Raw genomic sequence first — 26,754 nt, 5'->3', positions numbered from 1 at the left:
GTTATTTTTTCTATTTCCTTTTATCATAAAATTGATAGTCACACAATCTCCGTAATTGTAAGGAGGGGACACAAATACTCATCTACTCCACGGTAGTTCACCCGACACAGCTGTGTTTCGGACGATGTCGTCCTGCTTCAGGGGGTGTCCTTCAAAGTTTCTTTTTGAGAGCGTCGTAAGGCAGCCTTCTGTAAATTCCTTGGTATTGCTTCTTCTTTATAATCCACTGCAGTCCCGTTGGGCTGCGTCTGCTCTTCTTTCCACATTGATCTTTCCACATTGATCTTCATTAAGTCTCTGTATTGCTACAGACATAACAAAAGTCATGCAGATTCACCTTCCCACCAGTCCCTAGGGACATGGTCTAAAACACAGAAATGGAGATCCTCAAAAGAATGGTCCGACTCTACACAGTACAAGACAGGGGAGCATTTTCTTGTCTGTGTTTCAGACAGAATTTATGTTCAATCAAAATATACATTCATGGTGCAAGAGGTCTTACCAATATAGAACTTCTGGCAAGGACAGCCTATGGTATAGATGGCTGAGAAGTACAGCACATTGTTTGATGTTTTAAAGCAACAGTTCTTTGAGCAGATGGTACGTAGAAAAAAGCAGTACACATAGATACCAAACACATGGAATGAGACCCGCAGGAAGTATATCATGCTAGCAATGCAAACACACTGGGGATTCTCCCAGACCTTTGTCTAGAGAAATCTGAAGGAACCAATCAATTACTCAATAGGAGCTTTCTGAAACACAGACAAGATAATGCTCCTCTCCTCTCACTGTAGTACTGGGACATTTTGTCAGATTTTTCATTTAGTTTAAGAACAAATGTATATCTCTAATGGTGGAATGAGGCACTGTTGTGAAGATTTCCTTTCACCCTTACTTGCAAAGATTTTTGAGTCAAGAAGCCATTGAGCCTTTAGTTGTGATTGAACTTTAAGATTGCTTTCCTCTTCTGAAGACCACATTTCAGTATCACGGACTGCCCTGTTATGTGTTTCAGAAACCCCATGGCCCTAGTTAGGACCTGTGAAGAAGCAGGAGTAGAGCGCACAGCACCCCTATTGGAGGCTGCTGCAGTGGTGGGCTCCTGCCTGCTCAAGAGCAGTTGATGCCTGGGATCCATGTGGGATTGTTGTTTGGAAGTGAGAAGACAGAGTTTTGCTGGTTCTCCTATTCCTCTTTAGCTTGGACTTTCACCTCTGGCCCATTAAGATAAGAAGTGAAACAACACATTGCTGGTCCACAACATATGACTGGTAGAGTGTGTCTCAGTTGTTTTTGATTTTTAAATATTTGATATTCTATTTGCTAGTTACCCTTGTCCTGCTGAGGGAGGGAAACACCCAATGCACTAAGTGAAGCTAGGAAACCACATTTTTCTAACTTGCCCAGTGATTAGATTGTGGCATCTCTGTGTTTTGGGATGTTGGGAGATCTTGTGAAATTTTGTTCCTGGAGGAAGTTCTTTTTTACCCACTTTTTCTGCCCATGGTTGGGGAAAGAAGAGGAGTTCATTTTCCCTGCTATATGAGTTTCTGGGACTTTCAGCCTGAAAGATCCAGTGTACCATCTGAAGATGAGAACTGGAATATCAAGAAGGTCAGCTAGGGCAGAGCCTGGAGACCCCTCACAGGAGTGAGAGAAGATCAATCCTCAAGCATCAAATGATGTAATTGGTGACCAACAAAATGTGGCAGAAAGATACTGAAATAGTTCTAATTGTATTGGCCTTGATGTGTTGCCTGTGTATATAACACCTTATTAGCTCCAGAAGGAGGGCAGTAGCAGTGTATTTGAGAGACTGAGTGAGGTAAAGTATGCTCAAAATCAACCCATATGGAGACATCACCCCAAGTCTCTATCCTGGGAGAGCAATCCTGTGTTACAGGGTTAGATGTGTCCAAAGTTATGGAAATAGACTTTTGTGAGATCCCTATTAATAGATGTTGTGAGGGATGTTCTTTGGCATGATACTTAACAGATGTTAGTTATCATGGTAGGAACGTAGACTGTGTAGACTCTAAAAGGTTACCATAGTGTTGATGTATGCTTTTCTTCATTTAGCTTTTTCCCTCTCTTTCTAGAAGAGCTGTTACAGGAGGGTCCTGAGTCAGGTGATGAGGAAGAGGAAGATGATGATGAGGTATGTTCTTATTTACTTTAATTTTAATGTAAACTGATTTAAAATATTTACATACTGCCAATCCATAGTCCTAAGCAGCTCACTAATTTAGAACATTCATATTTACAATAAATGCAAGCATACAGTTTAAACAATTTAACAATCCAACTTCATGGCACTCCATGAAGTTAGCAAGTAGCTCATTTAAAACAAATCAAAGAACATTCCTTTTCACTCAGCACATAGTTAAGCTCTGGAATTCATTGCCAGAAGATGTGGTTACAGCAGTTAGTGTAACTGGGTTTAAAAAAGGTTTGCATAAGTTCCTAGTCTATAAATCCATAAACTGCTATGATGGTAATTAACAAGCAAATAGTAGCATGTGATCTATCTAATGTTTAGGTACTTGCCAGGTACTTGTGGCTTGGATTGGTCACTGTTGGAAACAGGATACTGGGCTTGATGGACCCTTGGTCTGACCCAGTATTGGCATGTTATGTTCTTATCTCTAATATATCAGTAACGGGGAACCCTCTTTCCTAAGTGACTACGGTATAATGTACCACACAATGATGCCTATTATGAAGGTCATTAACTAATACGTCTGGTAATCTTAAGTGATATTGTCGATTTTTTGGACCTGGTTCCACCTTAATCCACATGCCTTTCTGAGTTTTGCTTTAATGTTCTTATCTCTGCCACATCATTCATCACCTAGTGTTAATACTTGCTACACTATTCTTAGAGCTTTATTTAGAATTTCCTTTCCACTGAAAAATATTTGTTTAATGTGCATTATTTATGCCTTTGAAGTATTTTAATTTCTTTATCATATATAATCTTTCCTTTCCTGTAGGATGTAGGTCAGGTCCCTGAAGCACTCTACTGGTCACCCTTTTTTGCTCAATATGAACTCTGTTTACCACTACCCTCTGTTTTCTATCACTCAATCAGTTTCTAAGCCCATATACCACCTTGAGACCCAAGCTGCTCAGTTTTACTTATGAGTTGCATGTGATTGCAGTATGTTTAAAGTAGTCATATCTTGTTTTTGTATTTAAAAAAAATATTGAATATAGGAGTTTTTACATTGTTTATTCAGTGGCACCTAAAAACTCTGGACTTTGGTACATTCAGACTAGTGCTAGCACTACATTAGTTCTTTAAAGCTGAATCATGAGGTACAGGACATGCTGAATTTATCACAGATTACATGCAACTAGTGAGCCCCGCTTCACCTAAGTTTAGATGGGAGGTGTCCTGCTGTGGATGCAGCAATCTGAATGTGCCAAAGTCCCAGCAGGTAATGAATCCAGGTTGCTTACAGAGGTAATTGCAAATGATTACAGCCAGTACAAAACATTACAGACCTCTTAATTATCTTCCGTACCATGTCGTGAAAGTTACCAGCCATTCCTGCTTTGAAGTAAACCGGCTCAGAAGTAATTCAGGTAGCTGTTTACAGAAGGGCAGCTTCCATCTGATAGCCCTGAGAAGGTCTAGTGTGTTATTTCAGTACCAATGATAAGATTTGTGACTTCAGATAAATAATTATACCTTGATCTCCATGCTCAGTACTTTACAGCTAAACTGTTGAGAAGAAATTATTAAGGTGAATTTTAAAAACCCGACTCATGCCAAAATTAGGGAATACGTGAATATGTCGGGCTCTTGCGCACCAAGTGGATTTTAAAAGCCACCCAGATATGCCTGTAAATGCTGCTGTGCGCACATCTCAGAACTTCTTAAAAGGGGCGGGGCAGGCTTGGGTGTTTCGGGACTCTAAACATAAACGTGCACGTAAATACTTACGCGATCTGGTGCACGCCGAGGCTCTCTGCTGCATAACTTTGTTTCTGTTATGGATGGCGTGTGAGTAAAAAAAAAAATAACGTACCATTTCTGAGGGGGTTTAAGGGGGGGGGGGTGTACAGGCTATCAAACCAGGGGGAGTTAGAGGACCAATCTGTTAACTGGGCAAACTGGAAGTGAACTGGTAAAACTAGCGAATGTCTGGGTGCATCCCTTTTAAAATCCCTCCACTTACAGGGTAGAAGTGGGATTTGCACGCACAGGAGCGCACCCGGTTAAAATTCAGCACACAGTTAGGCTCTTTTATATCACACGTACATATATGCACGTATATGTTATAAAATAGCCGCGTCCCTGGGTGCGGGCCGATGAATGCACACACATGTGTGCCTGTGGGCTGGTTTAAAAGTTACCATCCCTGTGCATAGCATGGCTGTTAGGAAACCTTATGCATTGGGACAGACAGAGTGCATGCAAGCTTTGTTTAAAGAAGAAACATTGGATGCTTGTGAGACCTTGTGAAAGATTTTATCAGCTGTTCATACAGAACATGTGTTTTTTCATTGGACTACTCCTCTTAGCACAGGATCATGGTGTTGTATGATGCACACATGCACATGGCAAGGAGGTAATTTTGTAGCAGCCTGCATAAGAAAGTCAACAAAACTGTGCATAAAAACTACACCAGTTTTCAAAGCGGACTTGTTCACTTACAACGTTATTCCACCAAAACTACCTGCACACAATTACGTCTGCTAAAAAGTATGCAGAAAAATTGGGGAAATTTTATGCACATAGGGGTAGATTTTCAAAGGGTTACACGCGTAACCCCTGAAAACCTACCCCTGCGCGCGCAAGCCCCGGGACGCGCATATATCCCGGGGCTTTCCAAAATGGGTGGGCTAGGGCGGGGTTGGGGGCGTGGTGGCAGTCCGGGGGGGGTCCGGGGGTGGGGCCGAGTGCCGGCATGCGCAAGTTACGCCTGCCTCAGGCAGGCGTAACTTTTGGAACAAAGGTAGGGGGGATTTAGTTAAAGCTGGGGGGTGGGTTAGATGGGGGAAGGGAGAAGAAGGTGGGGGGGGGGCCGAAAAAAAGTTCCCTCCAAGGCCGCTCCGATTTCAGAGCGGCCTTGGAGGGAACGAGGAAAGCGATCAGGGCTCCCCTCGGGCTCGGCGCACGCAAGGGGGTGCACCGACCCCGGATTTTATAACATGCGCGCGGCAGTGCGCGCATGTTATAAAATCAGGTGTACGTTTGTGCGCGCCGGGTAGGGCGCACAAATGTACCCCGCTCGCGTAACTTTAAAAATCTGCCCCATACTTTTGAAAATCCCAAAGTATGCGTGGAAGTGCAAAACCCTTTCCCGACTCCTTCGGTGGCAGCGCCCCCACTCAGCTGGGGGGTAAACTTACACTCAGAGGACACACATGCAGGAGGTTAACCACGTATCGGGTGGGCAGTTTTATAACGGGCAACTTTTGTGGGTAAGGCGCCATTTTACTGGTGGAAATGCCCTTGAAAAGTTCCCTCACAAAGGGCGACTAGCGATTTACCCTTGTACACTGGCTCTCTGTGAACCTTGCCCTCCCTCAGTCTGCCTAGAAGTGCATGGCATGCTCCACCCCTCACCTGCTTTTAGCCACTTTTGAGAAAAGTGTGGAGCGTTTTGGACAGGATTGAAATGTAATACACACAAGGATTAGATTCTCATTTCTATCCGTGTTGTTTTCCATGAAAAATCTGTCCACACAAAAAAAGCAGATGCAGAAGTCTACGGGGACTTCGTACTCGCTGCAGCTTTCCAGGAAACATGTGCCCGGATTGTCCTTTTCAAATCTAATTGAAAGTGTAGGGATTTAAAAAGTTCCTGTGCATCTTGCAGCCAAATGGGCAGTTTACAAATTACCGATAATGTATTTCTAATGCTCAGTTAGGATCATAACCATTCAAAGTGCAGTGATCTCTGCTATCCAACCACTGCTTGTTTCCCAGTGCATTTTACAATGACATCTGCAGCGATGGGCAACCAGGCAGTCGGACCTTGACGCTTGTCTTGTTATTGCAGTAATCCTGTTGAATCAATTAGGAGCCTTCACTATGATGTTTAAAAACAGCACTGGCAGTGTTTTGTATGAGAGTGCCTGGCTCACTGATCTATAGGAGCTTACATTTCTAGAAGAGAGGAGGAATACTATAGAGATTTTAACTTCAAAACATATATATACAGTATCCAACTGGTAGCATTGACACATCCATCATAGACAGCCGTGAAGTCATAGGTTCAGTGGTAATTGTGCTGCCTGTTTGCTCAGTTGCATTGCACTTCTGGCTGTCACAGGTAGCGTTAAAGCAGTCCTCAGGATTGATTTCTGGGGCTCAGTCAGCCTTTCCACAGGGAGATGGCAGTTGCGGTAGAGCCAGGAGTTTGAACAGGTGTAGAAAACATGGGCCTCTGTCTGCAGTGTACAAGAAGGGCACCACAAATGAGCAAGCACCAGCAGATGCCTTCCCAAGGTGAAAATGTATTATATATGTGTGTTATATATGCATATATATTTATAGATGCACAAAACAAGCATTTTTCATGGAAGGTTCTAGAACAAGAGATCTTGATATCACATTGGGCATTTTGAAAGATGGCGTTGACTAGCTTGGAGCCTAGGGGACACTCTGGGCCCCGTTATGCACCAAAAATGTTTTTGTCAAAATATGGGGGAGAGTCTGGGGGCCACTAGACACCAAATGGAGGAGGCAGGATGCCTTGAAGGGAAGGGTTTGGAACCTGGAGGATCTATTTATTTAAAGGGTGGGGCATTGGTAAGGGGAGAGGGGGCATTACCATGTAGCATTAGTTTTTATTCTTCTTCTTTTTACTGCAGGTTACCTCAATAGGCAGCGGGCGTCTTCGGGCATGGGGGGGGAGGAGGGCTTATTTTTGGGCTGTATGGCCCTTTAACACAATGGCGGCTCTAACTAGGCTGCCATTTCATGTTTTCCCCCGTTTCGCCACAATATCTTTTTTGCTTTTTTTTTTTTCCATGATAAAAAATATCACAGGGAAACAGCTGCGATATTTTATCAGGGCGAGACCCAATATCATGGGAATACCCGACACAATATCTTGCCCCTCCCATGGTAAAATATAGCAGTATAGTAAATCTCCCCCAAGACACAAATTTTGACCCAATGGGGCAGATTTTTATTCTTATGCACGTGGGGGTACATTTGTGCGTGCTACCCGGTGCGCACAAATGTACACCCAATTTTATAATATGCGCGCGCTGCGAAACTCATTGAAAATCTCCCCCACTGTGTTCTGTCTTAATTGTTAAAAGTTTTCTGACTGTGTGGGGATCCTGCTTAGAAGGCCTGATTGGAGGGGGGGGGGGGCAAATTCCTTTTCATTTATTCTTGCTCTCGCTGAACGTTACGTCACGCGGTATAGACGGTCAAAATCAGGGTGCATGGATGACTCCTTGCCTCAATCATTCCCAGCAAAAGTGTGTCTGCTGTCCTTAAAATATTTGGCAGTAGAAATTGCTGAAAATGTAACACCAGGGAGATCTTACCTGGCTCTTCACAGTTATTCAGGAGGTCAATGAACGGTAGTGCACTCGGATCACCCACTGACCTAGTAAATCATTTCCGAAAGTGGCAGCAGGTGTTTGTAAAGAAGACCTGAGACCTCAACCCCTGCACATTGCTTTTACAGTGGAAAAGCAGATTTTCGATCAGAGCAAAGAGCCTCTCCACCCAAAAGCCTTAAAATAGCTGCCCCCTCAGCTAAGGACCTCCTCCCCCCACTACCCACACGTTACCTTAGGTGAGGCTCCCAGGATCTCCAGGGCAGAAATGATCCTCAGTTACTCCTGCCCTGTGACTCTATTTTACATTTTTTTTCTGGTAGGGCAGAAGGGACTGGGGATCACTTCTGCTCTGGGGCTTCACTTAAGGTAAAGATGGAAATCTGGGGGGTGTCCCGGGCCAAGGGGGATTTTTTTGGGCATATTTTTAGGGGTGAGTGAAGAATCTGCTGAGGGAGGGGGGTCCCTCACCTTGTGAAAGAATTATTATTATTTTGGGGTGGGGAGGGGTTAGCACTCTCTAGGCTAATTGCCCTATTTTATATCACCTGCCAATGCTCTTGGAAAAAGTTCACCTCTGCAATGAATAAAAATGAAAATTTTCATGGTTTTTGGGGCCATTTTTGACTCAATGAAACAAAACGAAAATGTCCATTTTCGTTTCAGATTTTTAAACGAATGCACGTCTCTAGCATTTGATTATTTTTAGTGTAAGTCCTATAGTATTTTTATCTAGGTTGCTTCTAACTGAAAAGGCGTCTTCAATCTGACAAGAAGGATGACTTTGAATGAATGTCCTTGTTATTGGTTACCATTCTCAAGCCTCATCAATGGAGGCATTTTTATAGGCAATGAGCAGTTTTGTTCATTTTTCCTTAAGATAATAAATCTTTAGTTTTGTAAGAGAGCCCTAGTGTTTTCTGTGGGTCATCGTTCACCTATTTGGCATGCAGAAAAGAGAGACAACATTACTTTCTTGGAGGTAGTTTATTTACAAGTCTAAGGACAAAACATTACCATCATGCTACTGCAACTTTTGCAAGGATTTGATCAGTACCAGTTCTCTGCTGTTCCGTGGTTTGGAAACGTTCATGAAATTCTCATGATTGTGCCTCTCACAGAAGTGCATAAATATACTTTTTATATAAATACAGTAAGAAAATAAACAATGTATTCAATAAATTAAGTATAAATACTACAAAAAAAAAAAAGCAAGTGCTAGGACAATAAAATGAATTCCTGTTGCAACTATACCTACTGCACTGTACATTATTCTTCAAGCCTGACACACGTGTATTAGGCCCTGTCCTCCGTACCTGCCATTATTTTGTTCATTATACTCTGATTCATGTTTCATTCCTAAGACTGGCCTTTTCAGAAGGCTTTAAAAGCAGGAATATAACTTTATAGTAAATCGTAAATATTGGTATTAGAAGGCGTCTGGAATATTAACAAACACATGACAACAATATTAGCTCTTAGCCACTGGGTTAAGATCATGACTTCCTGCAGGAGAGCCGCAGGCTTTTTCACAACTGAGCAATGTCTCCACTGTTTTCAGAGTAGGGATTCATTTTTTTTTCGGTTGTTTTGTTCAGGCCTCCTTGTTGGTGGCTGGATTTTACAGCCTGTTGGCTTCGGTCGTTAGAGTGGGTGCCGCTCACTGAGTGCTCACATAGTCTTTCCTGAAAATGCAAAAGAAAACCGACCGTACAAGTCAGGCGCATCATTTCTTTTGATAGCTAGGGCTCTCCACTCCTCCTTTGGAATGAATTCCATAGGGGTCCATCTCATCTGGATAAAACAGCGGTACGTACTCGTTCGTGCTGCCGTACGGTGTCTCCACAGGCACAGTGTTGATCATGGGGAGAAAGTGGGACAGTGGGAGGGAGCCACTTCCTTTGTGTTGCTGCCTCTGTCTGTCGCGACTTAAAGAAACATCAATTCCATATTTCTTGGATTTGTAGATATTGTAACCATCAGGCAGGAGCTCCTCTTCAAAAGAACAGTCTTCTGGAGAATAACTGACCTGAAAGGTAAAAAAAAAAGGGAAGTTTGGTACAAGTGGCACTGCTCGTATCCTTCTGACACAGCAAGGTTCTGCAAAACAGCTCACGTGTTTCTTTAATTTATCTATTTATTTATTTATTTGTTTCTAATAAATTATCTTTCTCATATTTTTAAGCTGCTTTGGGAAATAAAAGTGGTGCACTTTTTGTTCTTATCATGTACCCTATTTATAAAAATTCTTTTTCCTGAGCCCCTTCATCAGCCGTCTCTGCTTCATTCATAGATTGCAGGGTATGGGTGCGACACCAGCATAGGGTTTGATGGCAATCAGTGGGAGGGGATAATTAGGAGGCATTATAAGTACTGGTGTCTCCTCAGGAGGATCTGGATCAGTCAGCCCAAATAATCTCAAAACAAGTTTTGGAAGTATTACTATTTGAACACATTCGACAAATTTAGCTATAGGGAGCCCGATTTTATAACAGCTTCGTATGCCACACCTTTTGTGCATAAATTAGTGGGACCGCCCGTAACTTTGCATAGCATAGATGAGCACATTTACATCCACCAGGGAGCAGGTGGTGGATATTTACAAGCAAACTTTGAAAAAATCAAAAGGGCACGCTTAAATGATTTCTCCACCCCTGGAAGCGCCTCTGTGCAGAACACAAAGTAGACACAAAATTTTCATAAAGCATTTTTATACGTTTGTATTTTCTGAAAATTAACCCCTCCCCCCCCCAAAAAAAAAGAATCCAGAACGTTCAGGAAATAAATGTTTTGAATTTTCAGTTGTTCCTTTTGTGAATAAATGTTGCAAAAAAAAAAAGTTGCTTTTTATAAAGCAAAGTGGAATGGGCCCCCAACATCACCGAAAAGAGGAGAAATCCCAGAAGACCCTCCTAAACCTTCTGTTTATTCTGCCTTGCTGCTTTTTCCTAAGTTGCTGAGGGTGAATGACCTCAGGAACAAACAGGAAAAAAAAGCTGATTATATTTCTCTGAGATTGTCAAAGACCCCTGACTTGTCAGAGTGTTTGATGCAGGCCCCTGAAGAAAGTGTTCCATTCATCTATCTGCTCAAAGACATCAGGCTCCATTTAAGAAGAGACTTTGATTGGGCAACGAGAGAATTAGATCAGGGAAGAGCACTTGATGTGATTTGTTTGGATTTCAGTCAAGCTTTTGACTTGTTCTCACATGGGAGACTCATGAACATAAGAACATAAGAAGTTGCCATACTGGGTCAGACCAAGGGTCTATCAAGCCCAGCATCCTGTTTCCAACAGAGGCCAAACCAGGCCACAAGAACCTGGCAAGTACCCAAAAACTAAGCCTATTCCATGCTACTGTTGCTAGTAATAGCAGTGGCTATTTTCTTACTCAACTTAATTAATAGCAGGTAATGGACTTCTCCTCCAAGAACTTATCCAATCCTTTTTTAAACACAGCTACACTAACTGCACTAACCACATCCTCTGGCAACAAATTCCAGAGTTTAACTGTGCGTTGAGTGAAAAAGAACTTTCTTTGATTAGTTTTAAATGTGCCACATGTTAACTTCATGGAGTGCCCCCTAGTCCTTCTATTATCTGAAAGAGTAAATAACCGATTCACATCTACCCGTTCTAGACCTCTCATGATTTTAAACACCTCTATCATATCCCCCCTCAGCCATCTCTTCTCCAAGCTGAAAAGTCCTAACCTCTTTAGTCTTTCTTCATAGGGGAGCTGTTCCATCCCCTTTATCATTTTGGTCTCCCTTCTCTGTACCTTCTCCATCGCAGCTATATCTTTTTTGAGATGTGGCGACCAGAATTGTACACAGCATTCAAGGTGGGGTCTCACCAGGGAGCGATACAGCCCTGGAAATGGGTCCCAAGATGGTGGAATGGATCAGAAATTGGTTGACTGACAGATGACAGAACCTACTCTGAAGAGGGAAGACTGAGAAGTGGAGGACCTCAAGGACTGGTTCAATTCAATGTGGGTAACATAGTGGAAGGGTTAGAAGGAAAGGTTTGTCTTTTTGCAGATGACATTAAGATCTACAACAAAGTCGACACACCTGAAGAAGAAGAGAGAATGAAAAGCGATCTAAGAAAACTTGAGGAGTGGTCAGAAGTTTGGCAGTTGGGATTCATTGCCAAGAAGTGCAGAGTCATGCATTTGGTGTGCAGAAATCCTAAGGAGCTGTACATAATCTGGAGAATGAACGTCTGAAGTGCTGGACTGGGAGAGGGGCCTTGGTATGGTAGTGTCTGATGATCTGAAGGTGGTGAAGCAGAGTGTCAAGGTGATAGCTAAAGCCAGAGGGATGCTGGGCTGCATAGAGAGAGCCATATGCAGCAGGAAAAAGGAGGTGACAACGTCCCTGTACAGCTCATTTTTGAGGTCTCACCTGGATTACTGAGTTCAGTTCTGGAGCCCGTATCTCAAAAAGGACAGAGAGAGGATGGAAGCGGGCCAGAGAGAGGCAACCAAAATGGTGTGGGGCCTGCACCAAAAGAGTTATGAGATGAGACTGAAGGACCTAAATATGTATTTGCTGGAGGAGAGGAGAGACGGGCGTGGTGTGGCACGTAATTGTAAATGCCCGAAAGGTATTACTAATGCGCAGGAATCAGACCTTTCTCAGTGGAAAGAAAACAATAGAACAAGGCGTCATAATAAGAAGGTTGTAAGGGGGTGGAGTCAGGATCCACATTTCTTCACGGAAAGCCCTCCCAGAGGAGGTAGTGAGGATGAGGACGGTAGCGGAATTCAGAAGGGCACGGGGTAAGCACGGAGGATTCCTAGTGGATAAATGATGGAGACAAAAAAAAGGAAAACCCGTGATTGATTGAGTGGGGTAACCTGCACAGAGCAACGAAGAATAAAATAAAAATAATGAAATAGTAGATTGCTGGGCAGCCTGGATGGGCCCCTTGGGTCTTTCTCTGCTGACTTTACTATGTTAGGATCCCTGTCCCATTTTAGACAATTGGAAACTGAAGGCGTTTTATCTCATAAAATGTTTTTTTCAGGGTGGGCTTTTACTTTCTTTTATCTATGTGGTTTAGAGGTCATTGGTAAATTCACTAAAACAAACAAAAAAAACCTCAATCCGCAGCGGTGCTTGTTTCCAGCAGGTGCCGACAGAATAATCTTGACGGTAGACTTTTAACGTGAGTTGAAACTTTCACAGATATGTTAGCGGTGTCCCACTGATTGCAGCTACACCCTCTTCAGATTTCCCTGTAACAAACGTATCTGTCTGCGTGTGCAGCACTCATCTTCTGCCACCTTAATTTGTTTTTTAGACCGTGCAAGCTTCAAACGTATTGAAAGTTTTTCGCTGCTGGTGTGGTCACACTTCCCTTGCAGCAGGGTGGGGAAAAAAAGGTCATTTCCCCCACTTTGTATGGATCCCTACGGATCTGCGATCGACAGCATTTATGCAACTCCCAAAAGATATTTACATTCAGATCGGATCTTGGTTAAATCCTACCAAGGATACGACAAAAGGTTTTTGTCTGTTCCAAGCATGCGTTTGGCATCTTTCCCAGTCTCCTATCACTTACCAGCCCGTGCAGCCTGCCCTCGCTGTCCATGCAGAGGTAGCGGGAGCTCTGGGTGCCTTTAATCGCCACCGTGCGAAGTGCCACTGCCCTGATTTCCAGCAAACCTAGCAACACACAAAAAAGAAAGATCAGCAGAGTCTGTTTAAAGAAATTATTTCCCGACTGCCTGCCTGCCTGGATTCCCCGTTCAGTGCGATTGTAGAGTTCGCCTTCCCCCTGTTTTCCTTCCACTTACTGTGGGTGCTCTGGACGCCGACTCCATCCACTCGGCCATCTTCATTGATCCGTAGGAAGTAGCTGAACAGGCCGTGCTTGCTGGCTGTGTAGAGATGCCGGAGCCTTATAGCTTCCCCCCAGCCATAGTTGACATGTGGCCCTGCGTCAGAGAAAGGCCTGGAGCGAGCCACCATCGCTAAGCAGAGCATCACCAGAGCCCGGGCAATGCAGGACTCACACAGCCTTCTCCACATCTTCCCAGGTTCTTGTAGCTGAAGGCTGATGTTTTCCCCAGCACACCCCCCAAAGTTCCTGCAGAAACTAAGCCAGGATTAGCCAAGCAGTGCTTCGCAAGTAATTGCTTCAGGGCTGTAGTAAACACAAAGCCAACCCCTAGCCTTTTATAGGCCTCTTATCAGCTCCATCGATAAGCCTAATTCCAGTTCCAATATAGAGACACTTTCATAGTAGCCAGTTACCCGCCCTAGTGAATATTAATCAGGATTACATCATTGTCAGAGACTCTCCAGGCTTGCATCAGAACCATTTCTCTCCGGTCTGCATTTCATTTCTGGTATGGAGAACCAAGTTCTTGCTGTGTACACACTTGTGGGCCCGGAGGTTAATTAACTTTGACAATGAAAGCAGCTTATCTTAAGAAACAGCAAAGCCCCTTCCTCTATTTGGAAGCAGAAAGATAAAGACGGTGGTGCTTCCCGGATATTGTTTGGGCTGCCTCCCAGCAGCCCACTTTATCTTTGCATATTTGAGACAGGCTTGGAATGCCAAAATATCCCCAGTAATATCTCGTGAAAAACACCTTTGCAAAAGATGCAAAATAAATGGAAGAGGTTTGCTTTCCCTTCTTTTCTGTCTTTTTTTTTTTTTTTATATACAGCATTTAACCGGAAGCAGTCAACATTATTGTAATTTTTTTTTAATCTAAGTGAATAATTACAAGGCTGGTCTGATGTGCCTGAGAGGGTGTGGTATTAAGGAAAGGTGAGATCCTTTTTAATATCCTGCATAGTTCACAGATATCGAGAAACTGTCAGTGCCTGAAGCACTGCGGATGATGACCGGGGAATGAAATGGCCTTCCACCCACTTCCTGATAAACAGTGGCTCATCGGCAAATCATTCGGAAAATATGAGTTTTCTTACCGATGCAACTCGGCAGGTGTCTAAGGCCTGTGATAGTCACCTGCAGTCACATCCAATGCTTGAGCCATGGGCCAATGCCCCCCAGTGTTCCTCCGCATCCTGCCAAAGTCAACAGCAAAGCTTTGGCCAGCCGCACAGTCATAGGCAGGGCCCCTGGAGCAGGAGTGTGGGGTTTATTCATTAAGGATGCAAGAAATCCACTCCATTGTGCTGTCTGCTTAGGCAGCTGTGGATCCTGGCTTTGAAGCCCCGTCATCAGTTTCACCATTTACTGAATGTGTGATCCTTAGCAAATCAGCTAGCTTAACCCCTCTCCCGCCTTGTGTAGAATCTATTCAACCTTTAATGTGCTTTCTTCCTTTTTTTTTTAAAATGCACAGAGTGGCTACGACTGCTTCTGGCAGTGCTTTTAGATACAGATTGCATGAAGGGTGCCAGTTGTAACAGCAAAAGTGGTGAGCAGTACCTGGGATTGCTTTGCCAGCACGGGCGGCAGGAAGGTAATCACTGACAGAATTCAGGCATGCTTAGCAGAGAGAGGGAGATGATACCCATCAGGAGAGACGGCTGGGCCGGCTCAGTGGGTCCTTACCCGACAACACCTGCTCTGCTGTTGTGTTAAGGATCTTTCCCCAGCTACTTTTGTTAAAACACCCGTGAGTGTCCTCATGAGATTATTCTTTTTCCATAGTTTTCACCTTTTCATTCCAAAGCTATTGTATGTTCTGCATCTCAAACTAGGCCTTTCTATAATCTTAAATTTGAAAAACTCATAATCTGGCAACCCAGGTACAGGGACATTACAACAAGGGCTGTTAGGCTTCTGCTGAGTGCAGCCAGTATGTGCCCTGGGCAGTGCATGAAACCAGGATCAAAGAGACCTAATGCAGCCAATCTAATGCCTTGTCAGCTGCAGAAGTTAATTCAGCTCACATCCCATCGGGGTCCGGTTATTGTTCTCATTGAGTTGGGACATATGAAACCACTGAACTGGACAAACATCCCATAATGGCATGGCATAAGGCTTTGAAATCCAGAGAATTGTTTTTCTGCTCTTACAAACCTACATGAATAGTTATTTTAAAAAATAGCCTACAGTACATGAATACATTTTCTTGCATTTTTGGGTAAAGTTTTGGAAACATTTTTATTTTAATCCTGAGAAAGACTGGAAATACGTTTCAGGAGAAAATCCCATGGCTTGGGGATCGAGTGGTACATATAGGAAGTAATATTCCAAGGGAAGAAAATCTGCAGGTAGCTTTCCCCTACAGACTTTACACTGATCTTCCAAGCAAACATATACTCTGTGCCTACTCTCAACCTGAGCCTTCCCCTAGGATGTGTACCTGCACACAGTTACAGCTGCTCATCCATATGGGTAGTTTGCAAGATTACATTTACGCACAAACGTTTTGAAATCAAAACCTATGTGTGTAAATGGTAGCTCCTTCCCAGCCCCTGTCCTTGGGAACGCCTCTCTGGAATGAGAGCAAACATTCGGGCAAAGAGCCGGCACGAGTCTATTTTTACCTGCATTCAGGGAGGGCAGTTTAATAAAAGCCCATATCTGCAGGACCATGGGAACAGCCTTTCTAAGCGCCTAGTAAATTATTCCGCACTCTGTTGTTGTCTGTTGTCGTGACATGTTATAGACTGTTTTGCTGTTGTCCCCCGCTCTACCTAAGCTGCCAGCTGAAGCCTTCCCACTCGGTACACTCAGTGCCTCAAGCCACGTCTAGCTCTCCCATCACCTAAAGAACTGGGGGGTAGGGGCTTTTTCTGTCGTCATTTACTGTGTTACTTATGAGCGCCAGAGAAAGGACCTTTTCAGGAACCAGGGCTGGTGCAACGGTATTAGATGACTTAAGGTGAAACCTCAACCATGCGCTCCGCCCCTCCACAGCCCCAGGAGCATTCCTCCTCTTCTCTCTCCCCCACCCCCACCAACGCCAGCAGCATTTCTCTTCCTCTCTTCCCCTAGCCCCAGGACCTGGGGTATGCCGAGAAAGCAGCAGAGAGCATTCTCGCTGGCTTCTGCCAGCCCAGGTGGAGAAGCCTGGGAACAGGGCTGGAGGTTTCAATGCTGCCATGAGCGCGGTTGTAGCATCGCTGAAAGCTACCGCCATGATAGAGAGCATCAGAGTGAGGGATGTAGAGGGAAGTGGCAGGGAGCATGTCGGCAAGCCCCACTACTATACCAAAGCTTGGGCTCTGATTGATGCTGGTTTGGTCCTGCCACAGCTACCCCTAGAAGGGTACTGCTCTAGCTGAATGCCTAGTCCTAGTTCTTGTCAAGAACCGGGATAATGCTTTTTGAACCAATTATAAATTCTGCAATATCATTTTAGGTAAACCCCATGTAAGGGGAATTATAGTAATCCAAACAAGAAGGTACAAAGGCAAAAAGAGCAGATGCCAACATCTCTCTATCTAAATAGGGACCCTAAGTCTAGAGAGATGAAAAAAAGCCATATTTCCATTATTTTTAACATGAAGTTCCAAAGATATCTGAGAATCTAATACAACACCCAGGCTCATGAAATTATCTCTAAAAAACACACTGGTACCCCATCAATAGTGATCACATCACCAGGTAGTTCAAAATATTCAGACTTTTCTGGGTTTCGTTTTAACTTGTGAATCCTCATTCTGGGTGAAATATCCAGGAAGCAACTATTTAGATTATGAATAGCCTTCATTGGGTTGGGACGAACTTCAACGCATAGATGAATGTCACCTGCAAACATATAAAAACATATTTAGCTATCACTTTACTCAATGAGCTGATGTAAATATTGAGTAATAATGCAGAAAGAATTGATCCCTATGGGACTCCACATTTTAATTTCCAAAGGCTCAGACATCCAAAACCACTTTCTCTATATGATCTTTCAAATAGGAATGTTACCAACCTAATGAAGGCCCCTAACACCCAGATCACACAGAGAATGTAATAAAATAATGTGGTCAAGAATATCAAATGTCAAAATCGTTGCATGACCCTGATCCAAATATCAATGGTGAAGGCTAAACGAACTCTCTAAGTGCTAAAACCTCTTTGAAATCCTGATTTCCTCTAAGAAATTTTCCGTTTGCATAAAGACAGACTTTTCAATATACTTTGCCCAACCAAGGCAGATTAGAACCTGGTCTAAAATTTGCTGGTTCATCTACTGGTCTGATAAAAGCTTGTTTAAGCTGAGATGGATACATTCCTTCTCTGTGGTATGGCCACTTTACAAGTCAAATGATCTATAAGTCTGTTTTTTACGGCAATAAACATCCAAGCAGGCCATGGGTAATTAGGAAATCACAAGCGTCTTTAACTTATCACCCACCTCAACAATGTCAGAGACATTAAAATTAAGCAATGGACTCCAGTCCTGCTGTACTGAGGTATGCCTCTCCCTCTAGAGATACCTCCATACAGCAGATACCAACCTCATAGCCTGCTGGAGCCATTTTGAAATGGACACTCAGTGGGCAGAAGTGATTGGAGGGGGTCACTTCTTCCTCTTAGATCCATGGGTAGGGTAAATGATTGGGAGGGGTCCAAGGGAATATGACATGGGGGGGGGGGGGGGGGGGAGCAGGACTTTGATGTTGGCAGTGGCAATGGCAGTGGCAGAGGGGAAGGTGATGGGCGGACCTGACATTATTTCTTTCTTTTGTTTTTCATTTGTTATTTGTTTTATTTTAAACAAGCAAAATGAAACAAAACAAGCAACATGCTAAGCATGTATTATTGTAAAAGTGATGAAAATGTTGTGATATTATTTTATTTTATGTTTTATTTATCATGTAGGTAGTCTAATCCGCTTTGATTGATCAATCTGATTGATTGACAGGTGGAATATAAGTGATTGAGTAAGTGAATGAATAAATAAATAAATGCTTACATTATGACTATGGCCAGTGCAGGAGGATGAAACATCTTATTTAAAATGTATTTACTTATTTTTATATTCCGCCTTTCGGGCACTTCAAAGCAGATTACTTTCAGGTACTGTGGTCATTTCCCTGTCCCCAGAGGGCTCACAAACAACAATAACAAACGTGCGGTCACCGCTTCTGCACAAGAAGTTCAGTATCTGATCACTAGGTGGCGCTTCAAACCTTCACAGTTTCAATCATGTGGTGCCGGTGCGTGCCTGTGTGTGTATGAGAGAGAGAGACTTGCAATCTTTTCATCTTCATACCTTCTTCAAGCATTACAGCTTCCAGTCAGATTACTTTTTGTGGGAAAAATGAAGAGAGAAGACTATTTTGCTAAACTGCAGAATGACCCAACCTTCTGTTTGCAAACCCTCACTGCCTTCTCATTCCCGAGTGCAGTCAGATTTCAAGCTTCCGTTGCCCTGTTGTCCATAACACAGAGGTCTCGGTGCAATATCAGGACAGATAATAATACATGGGAAATTGTTTGTTGTTCCTAATACTGGATTAACTGTGTGATAATTCCTAGGATTAACAATTTTGTCCTTGCTGAAGCACAAACACTACTTTGGACAAGTCCCAGTGTGTTTTAATTTTTAATTTAGAAATGAATGATAGTCCTATGCAGGGTCATTTTCAATAGTGTGCATAACTCAGCGTATATGCACAACATATGCACATAAATTAATGTGCACACAGTTTATAACATTTACATATCTCTGCCCCTAGCTTATGCGTGTATGTGCAAAAGAACATGCATACTTTTATCCATGGAAATGTTATATTGTCCTTCCATGCATACAATTTCTACTTCTGGGAATGTATGGAGGAAGCAAAATGACTCTGCAGGTTAGAAAGTCTAACTTCAGTCTCAGCAGGCAAAGATGTTGGCCCAGTTCATTGTGAGCTCTTCCCCCACCCCTGGCTGGCTCTCCTCCATTATTTGAATGAACCATCCTACCCCCTGAGAGGTAAGAGCCTTGAAGGAAGTAGACCCAGGAGCAACTGTGTGTAGGCATGGTGGGAACTAAGGGGGGAGCCTGGATGCTCCTGTCCCCAGGATGGTGCATTACAAAGGAGGGAGAGGGAAAGGCTGTCTGGGAGAGAAGCGCAGCTGGGAGATTTCCTTGTCAGTGGGGAGAGTGTAATTGGGCAGACTGGAGGGTTTTTTCCTGCCAGCATGTAAGTATCTTACTATGGACAGGATGGTGGGTGCATGGCATGGGCTCCCAAGAGAAATGTTTGAGACAGAAATGGGAGCTGAGTTTAGGAAAGCGTGGGAGAAACACACAGAAGCCACACATGCCAGAAAGGTAAGTAGTCCAACCACAGCTGGGGTCTGTGGCTAGGCCCGTGGAAGAAAAGTAGGCACATCTGATGGGCATTAGGGTCCATATCTATTCTCATTGCATAGAGGTTTCTGTCTTTCTATGTTTGTAGTTTGAGGACCTAAGAAAAGGCTGCATGAAGCGGAGTGGCTGGAGCAGGCCAGAGATAAGAAAACCAAACCCAGCTCGGGGAGATTTCACAATCGTGGGCGTGTGTGGAGAGATAGAGCCACTACTGTCCATCTAGGTGTCCCACCACTGCGGAAGGCTCTCTCTCTAGGTCTCTCTGCAGGCAAACGTATTGTACAAATACATCCTCTAAAGGCTAGCGATAAGGGGAATGAAGGGAAAGACTGAGACATGGCTGAGACAAGGCTAACACTCAATACTGGAGCTAAGTCTCTGATGATACAGTGTCTTTCTCTTCCCACCCTTGCCCCCACACCTCACTCCCCTAAGCTCTAACTGCTCTTCTTTTCAGTGCCAGTAAACAAAGTGGACACTGTGATGATGTTCCAGCATAAAACTTTCCTGAAGAAAGAGGTCAAACATAAAAATATGGCACCTGATGCAAATCTCTCTCAGATAATGTCCACACAGCTGTGAATCTGTGGTCCCTTCATCTATTCCTCTGGGAAGATCCTGAGGACCTCCTTTCCCAGTCTGTTCCCATTTCACAATGCCCGAGGATCTACGTCTTGTGCTTGAACACTCCAGTTTTCTCCTCTCCTTCTCTCATGTCCCCCTGAAGGCACCTTCTTGGCTGCCTGCTGTTTGCAAGCATCTGGAGTGGTAGCTCAGATTCTCCTCTCGCCTCCTGGTTATGATACCACTGGGTGGTTTGGCAGAACATTAATAAGTAATATTCCACAGCATCCGCATCTTGACATCTATTTTTATCTGCACTTACGGTTACTCAAAGGATCTATTCCACTAAGCTCAAAATTACAGGTGGGTTTAGAAAAAATGCAACACATAATTAACACTTTTAAAATTCTCTCTGTTGTAATAGCGTAAAAAAACCTTATGATTGTAAATAGCTTAGAACTTAGTAAAAGGAAGGCTGAGCACATCATAGGAAACTGATACGTCTTTGAGGGACATTGGTGAACACTAAGGAATATACATGTGTAAATCAGGAATGTACGCACAGTATCTGTGTGTACAGGTGCTGGGCATAGATTTTTCGTCTACAGTATTTTATTATGCACATAAAAACACCGTGCTAAACAATTCTCAACAAGCGCATGTAATTAGCATCAATTTACACACAAAGGGAGATGTTTTATGTTCTGTGTGCAATATCCTCTGTCTGGTACGTGCACAATGGCTGATAAGAAGGGTCCCCGGCTCGGGAAGCCCAGTTTCTTGGCAGAGAAAGTGTCCATATTTGTAAATGAAGTGCTGAATGCCCAAAATCGACTAAGTGAAGTATATCAAAAGCAAATTCGGTGACAAGCCATGGCTACCAGGCTGATTGCAACAAACCACAACCACAGGGATTTCGAGGACCTGTGGAAACAGTGCAGTGACCAAACTGGGGCTCCTCTCCTCAGCTGACTTTATTTGCTCTTGATCTCAAGGTGCTGTCCATGCTGGATGAAGGTGCTGTCTCTGGGGTCAAGTAACATGACACCCCCTTTCTGAAGTCACATAAAGTGCGGTGGTATAAAAGCTTAGGCACCCCTAGTCAAATTGTATGTTTCAATGAATCTCTCAGAGAACGGAAGCTACATGTAGAAAGTTAAATAAAACATCTTTCTGCAATGTTTACTGCAAAATTACTATTGATCTGCTTTTTTTCTTACAGATTGAATATGGCATGTGCTAAAGTTTGGGCACTGTCCCAGTTGATTCCTTGCTTCTTTTTTTTAAAGTTATTATTAAGGCCCAAATGTTGACTGAGCTGTCAAGTGTTCAATTAATCAGGTGAAGATAATTCCATGGTTGAATAAATTCTCTGCCTGATTATTGTTCTCTCTACTTTCAACAATCATGGGCTCCTTTAAGCAGCTATCTGAACATTTGAAAATGATGATAATTCACACTTACAAAATGGTGGAAGGCTATAAGAAGCTCTCTAAATGCTTTCAACCAGCAATTTCAACTTTCAGAAACATTGTTAAGAAGCGAAAGTTACATGGAACTATTAAAGTCCAGGCAAGATCAGGAAGACCAAGAAAAAGCTCTGACAGAACTGTCCAAAAACTGGTCAGATCTACAAAACAGAATTACATATCACTGTTCAGAGGACAGTGTTTCTTACACAACAATGATATGCATGAGAGAATTGTCAGAAGTAACCTTTTTTTATGAACCCATCACAAAAGTCATTATCGAAAGTATGCAAAACATATTTTAAACTCCATATCTTGAAACATCTTTGACCCCTTTTATATGCTGATGACTTTTGCACAATTTTACAATCTCTAATCTTTAGTGGTCTTGACTATTGTAATGCTCTCTTGATAGGACTATACGATAACGCCATCTGTCCCCTACAACTAGTGCAAAATTCTGCAGCTCACATTCTCACAGGTACTTCACGCAGAGACCACATTTCCTCCTGTATTACATTCTCTACACTGGTTACCCGTCCATTATAGAATAAGATATAAAATCCTCTCCATCATACATAACCTAATACATAATGATACTTCTACTTGGCTTTGCTCTCAGTTATGAATCTATCAACCCAACAAGAATCTATGATCCATGCATACAAATATACTAGAAGGGCCCACAATCAGAGTCGCTAGGCTAGATATCACCAGAAGACGTGCTTTTTCCATCGCTGAAACACAAGTCCTGGTAACGTGAGACAGATCACCAATCACAAAGATTTTAAAAAGAACCTTAAAACCTTTCTTTTTAGGAGTGCTTTTGAAAGTTCTTCTACATCTTAAACTTGGCCTCTAATATATCTATGTCGGCACTTAGAAAGGAAGCACCTCCCCTTTATTATCTCAGTTGGACACCATTCTGCTTTAATCAGTCTGTCAAAAGTCTAAGCTTGTTGTATTTCTACTGATTTTGTCTTCAATGTTTTTAATGCTACCTTTATTTTAATTATGTATGTTAAATGAATATGTAAACCACTTTGACCACCAAACAGTGTAATAGCAGTATATAAATAATGATAAATAAATAAATAAATAAACATTGATAAATTGGATCTTTTTGGAACTATGTGCTTTGGACTGATGAAACAAAAACTGTTCAGCTACAACCAAACAGGATACTTTTTGAGAAAAAAGGGTGAAGTATTTGAAGAAAAGTACACTTTGCCAACCATTAAGCATGGGAATGGATTTGTTATGCTTTGGGGTTGTGTGGTAGCCAGTGACATAGGAAATATTGTGTGAGTGGCAGGAAGAAGGGATTCAACTAAATGTCAACATATCCTAGAAGCTAATGTCCCACAGTCAGTGAAGAAACGGAAGCTGAAAAGAGGTTGGATATTTCAGCAAGACAATGATCCGGGACATAAGAACATGCCATACTGGGTCGGAACAAGGGTCCATCAAGCCCAGTATCCTGTTTCCAACAGTGGCCAATCCAGGCCATAAGAACCTGGCAAGTACCTGGATAACTTTATTCAAGGATATTCAGCAGGATATTTAACCCACTGAATAACCCTGATAACTTATTTGGCTAACTTTAGCTGGATAAGTTATCCATTTTCTGTTTTGTTAAAGTATTGACATCTAGGAGTCATACTTGACATAGCATCTACTATGAAGAACCAAGTAACAGAAGACACTCAAAAAGCCTTTTGGCATGTCCACATGGTCAATCAACTACGTAGCTTCCTGATCAAATACCCGCAGCCAAGTGATTTCAAAACAGTCAGGTAATCAGTTGTACTGTCCAACCTAGACTAGTGTAAAGCTCAACCTCAAAAGGCCTTTACCAAACTTCAGACATTACAAAACACTGCTGCCAGATTTGTCATCAACAAGAGAAAATGGGAATGGGCCTCTCCTCTATTGTTCTCATTTCACTGGGACCCATTTTATCATCACATCAAATTAAAAATCCTAAAGCTCATTTTCAAAGCAAAGCACCTACCTGACAGAGGTGAGAAGATACCACACTACCCAAAATATGTGTTTATCCTAAAAAAAAACAACATTCTGCCCCTCAGGGCTACTCACCAGAAGAAAACAAGATCCAGAGCCTTCATGTGGGTGGCCCCTGATCTATGGAATTAACACCCTCCTCCCTTGCAAGTCATGAGTACTCAGCATTGCATTACCAACCGAAAACTTGACTCATAAGCCAACGCAGCCATGCACTATTTATTTATTTATTTATTTATTTAGAACTTTTTTTATACCGACTTTCCAGTAACAGAATTACTGATCAATTCGGTTTACATTTACATTAAAGGTGGGGGTGGAAGGGAAATAGAACCAAGAGCTAAGAGAAACAGATAAGTATGAAAGAAAATATGTGTGAAGCTTGCTGGGCAGACTAGATGGGCCATTTGGTCTTCTTCTGCCGTCATTTCTATGTTTCTATGTTTCTATGTTTCTATGAACAATAACAGTGACAAGAAAATGTCTTACAAAGAACAGGTATAAATAACTTGGAAATAAATATATGGGGTTAATGACAAAGAGATATAATATACATTGCCTAAGTAGGCAGAGTTTTGGACTGCCAAGGAGTTGAAGTTGAATTGCATAATTCTTAAGAGAATTCTTTGTGTTGTTCTTAGGGTATTCATAGAGGGTTAAAAGAATTTTTTAGAGTAAAGACTAAAGACTTCATCCCAAAAGACTCATGTCAGGATGCTGTCTGATGAACTTTAGACAGTCCATACTCTTCAAGGGACACTGGACCAAAGAACCTCAACCTTCACCTTGAATTATTGTAAAGCTACCCACCTTACTACATTATTGTGACCCAGCATTTAAAACCTACCTTTCTCCTATTGTGTCCATCAGTGAAGACCGGAGAGGAAATCCAAAATTAGATCCATATCATCCTCCAGGGGAGACTACTAGCCTAAAATTAATCCCTGGATTCCCCCTAACTAATCACTGTTCTGCGTATCTCTATCCCCAGAGACAGAGGAATACAATGATGTGGAATACAATGTTCAGTGTATAAATGTTCAGTTAAAGGCTGTGTAATAGAGTTGTTAGCAAAGTTCAGGGGGCACCCAGGTAAATAATAAAGAATTTCACTCTTTTTGTTAACACTGTGTGGTTGAGTGTCTCTGGATGGGGCCTAGTTATACCTAAATAACCATCTATAACATGACATGGTGTCAGAAGTTTGTACTTTGGCGTGTATGACAGTCTCAGAGCCAGTTTCCTGTCTGCAGTAGGCCTTCAGTGCATCAAGATAGTGATGCTTGATTTTCCTGCAGGCCTCAACTTTGCTGCTCTGATGTCCTGGCCTGGCTAGTGCCCATGGTTTGCCAGGTACAGGATGCCAACTTAGCTGCACATGGAGAACGAGGTGGTGCAGGAATGCACACTCATTTATACTATGGGCACCTAAGCTGAGCACATCTTCAAGTCATTTTTCTTCCAGGCTGAGGGAGACAGGGCCTGGAAAAGTATTAAGTAATGTTTTATCCGCAAGAGTAATGTAGTTAATGAGAGGGCCAAGATTCTACCAGTGATAGCTTACAGAAAAGAAAGATGAAGGTTTTGGAATGGCCTTCCCAGTCCCCAGACTCGAATATTATTGAGAATCTGTGAGGAGATCTCAAATATGCAGTACATGCAAGGAAACGCAAGAATATTCCTGAGCTGGAAGAGTTCTGCAAGAAAGAGTGGGAAAAACATTCCCAAAGCAAGAATAGAAAGAGTGCTAGCTGACTACAGGAAATGTTTGTTTTTGTTTTAGGTTTTTTGGTTTTGTTTTGTTTTGTTGGATGTTTATTTCATTAATTGTATTTAATTGAAACAAAATAAACACACAAAAACAAAAACAGACCCCCCCCCCCCCCCCCCCCAAGGAAACAAAGGGGCCAGGCCTTCTCTACTACCAGCCCATCCCACCTAGCACTGCTAAAATTAAAAAAAAATGCCCTCCCTCCAACCCCGGGGGCCTTCCCTTACTGAACTTATCTTACACCATTTGTGGATCACAGGAAGTCAAAATGGGGAAGGAGCCATTCCCAGCTGTTCCTGCTCTGCCAGGTTTCATTTAAAAAATGGTGCTAGCTCAGCTGAACAAGAAATGGCTTCCGGGCTGGCTGGTGCCATCTTTGAAATGGTACCTGGTGGGATAGGAGTGCCTGGGGAGGGCTCCTGCCACTTTCTACTTTGCAGGCCCCAGGAAAGAGGTAAGAGGCCTCGGATGGATGGGGGGAGAGTTTATGGGGAAAGCTGGGGGAGGGGGGCGATGATTTTGCTGTGTTGATGCCAGTGGTAAATGGGGAAACAGTTTCTTTTTGTTTGTTTATTAGTTTTGGTTCAGTAAATGAGAAAAACCAAAATAATCATTAAAAAAAAAACCCCAAAATTAATTAAAAGACATCTGAAATAAAAAAAAACCAACCCCAAAACATTTCCCTTCACACCCTTCTTGTTCTTTACATCTGTATAACAGTGAGCAGACCAGGGGCCAAATAATGGCTGCCTCACCACCTTCATTTGTCTTAAATGTCTCCACGCAACCCTCCCCTCCCCCAAAGCTGTGATAAAATCCCCTCCCCCTCCCCCAACCAGTGTTCCCCTCCTCACCATTCCTTCCATTGCATGTGGAGTATCCCAGAGGGTGAGGTTTTCCCGCTTTATCCTCTGCCCTCTTGACCCCAGTTCCCCTTGCGCTGACCACCTCCATCCAGGGAAATCAGAGGATGAAGAAAGAGAAGGAGGGTGACAGCACCAAGTTAAGGGCACCTTCCATGCAGTTCATCCTACTTCATTTTGTAGACTAAAAGCCGTAGTTACTTGACTTGCCCAAGAAAACCTACAAATCTGCTTTGCTTTCTTGAAGCCCCTTCTTTCGGTTTTCTTCTTTGTGCTGTGCAGAA

The 26,754-nt window shown here is 42.9% G+C and overlaps 1 protein-coding gene across 1 annotated transcript; it reads right to left on the bottom strand.

Annotated features, from left to right (window-relative positions):
* Positions 1-8,565: 8,565 nt before the first annotated feature.
* FGF19 (fibroblast growth factor 19) lies at positions 8,566-13,679 on the bottom strand. The gene is made up of 3 exons (XM_029582909.1): positions 13,344-13,679; positions 13,109-13,212; positions 8,566-9,565 (listed from the first exon to the last, which is right to left on the bottom strand). Exons 1-3 carry the CDS (start codon positions 13,576-13,578, stop codon positions 9,263-9,265), a joined length of 642 nt encoding a protein of 213 aa, XP_029438769.1. The 5' UTR covers positions 13,579-13,679; the 3' UTR covers positions 8,566-9,262.
* Positions 13,680-26,754: the final 13,075 nt, after the last annotated feature.

The sequence above is a fragment of the Rhinatrema bivittatum genome, chromosome 17 (assembly GCF_901001135.1).
Source record: "Rhinatrema bivittatum chromosome 17, aRhiBiv1.1, whole genome shotgun sequence".
NCBI lineage: Eukaryota > Metazoa > Chordata > Amphibia > Gymnophiona > Rhinatrematidae > Rhinatrema > Rhinatrema bivittatum.
The sequence above is the reverse complement of the archived record's forward strand: the minus strand, read 5'-3'. Positions and strand labels throughout refer to the sequence as shown.

Bases quoted from the DNA above. Each gene is read 5' to 3' on its own strand.
- FGF19 (XM_029582909.1), bottom strand. From the start codon at position 13,578: ATGTGGAGAAGGCTGTGTGAGTCCTGCATTGCCCGGGCTCTGGTGATG. The intron at 13,213-13,343 runs GTAAGTGGAAGG...GTGTGTTGCTAG, and splicing joins CGGCGTCCAGAGCACCCACA to GTTTGCTGGAAATCAGGGCA. The intron at 9,566-13,108 runs GTAAGTGATAGG...TTTACCTTTCAG, and splicing joins AGGGCAGGCTGCACGGGCTG to GTCAGTTATTCTCCAGAAGA.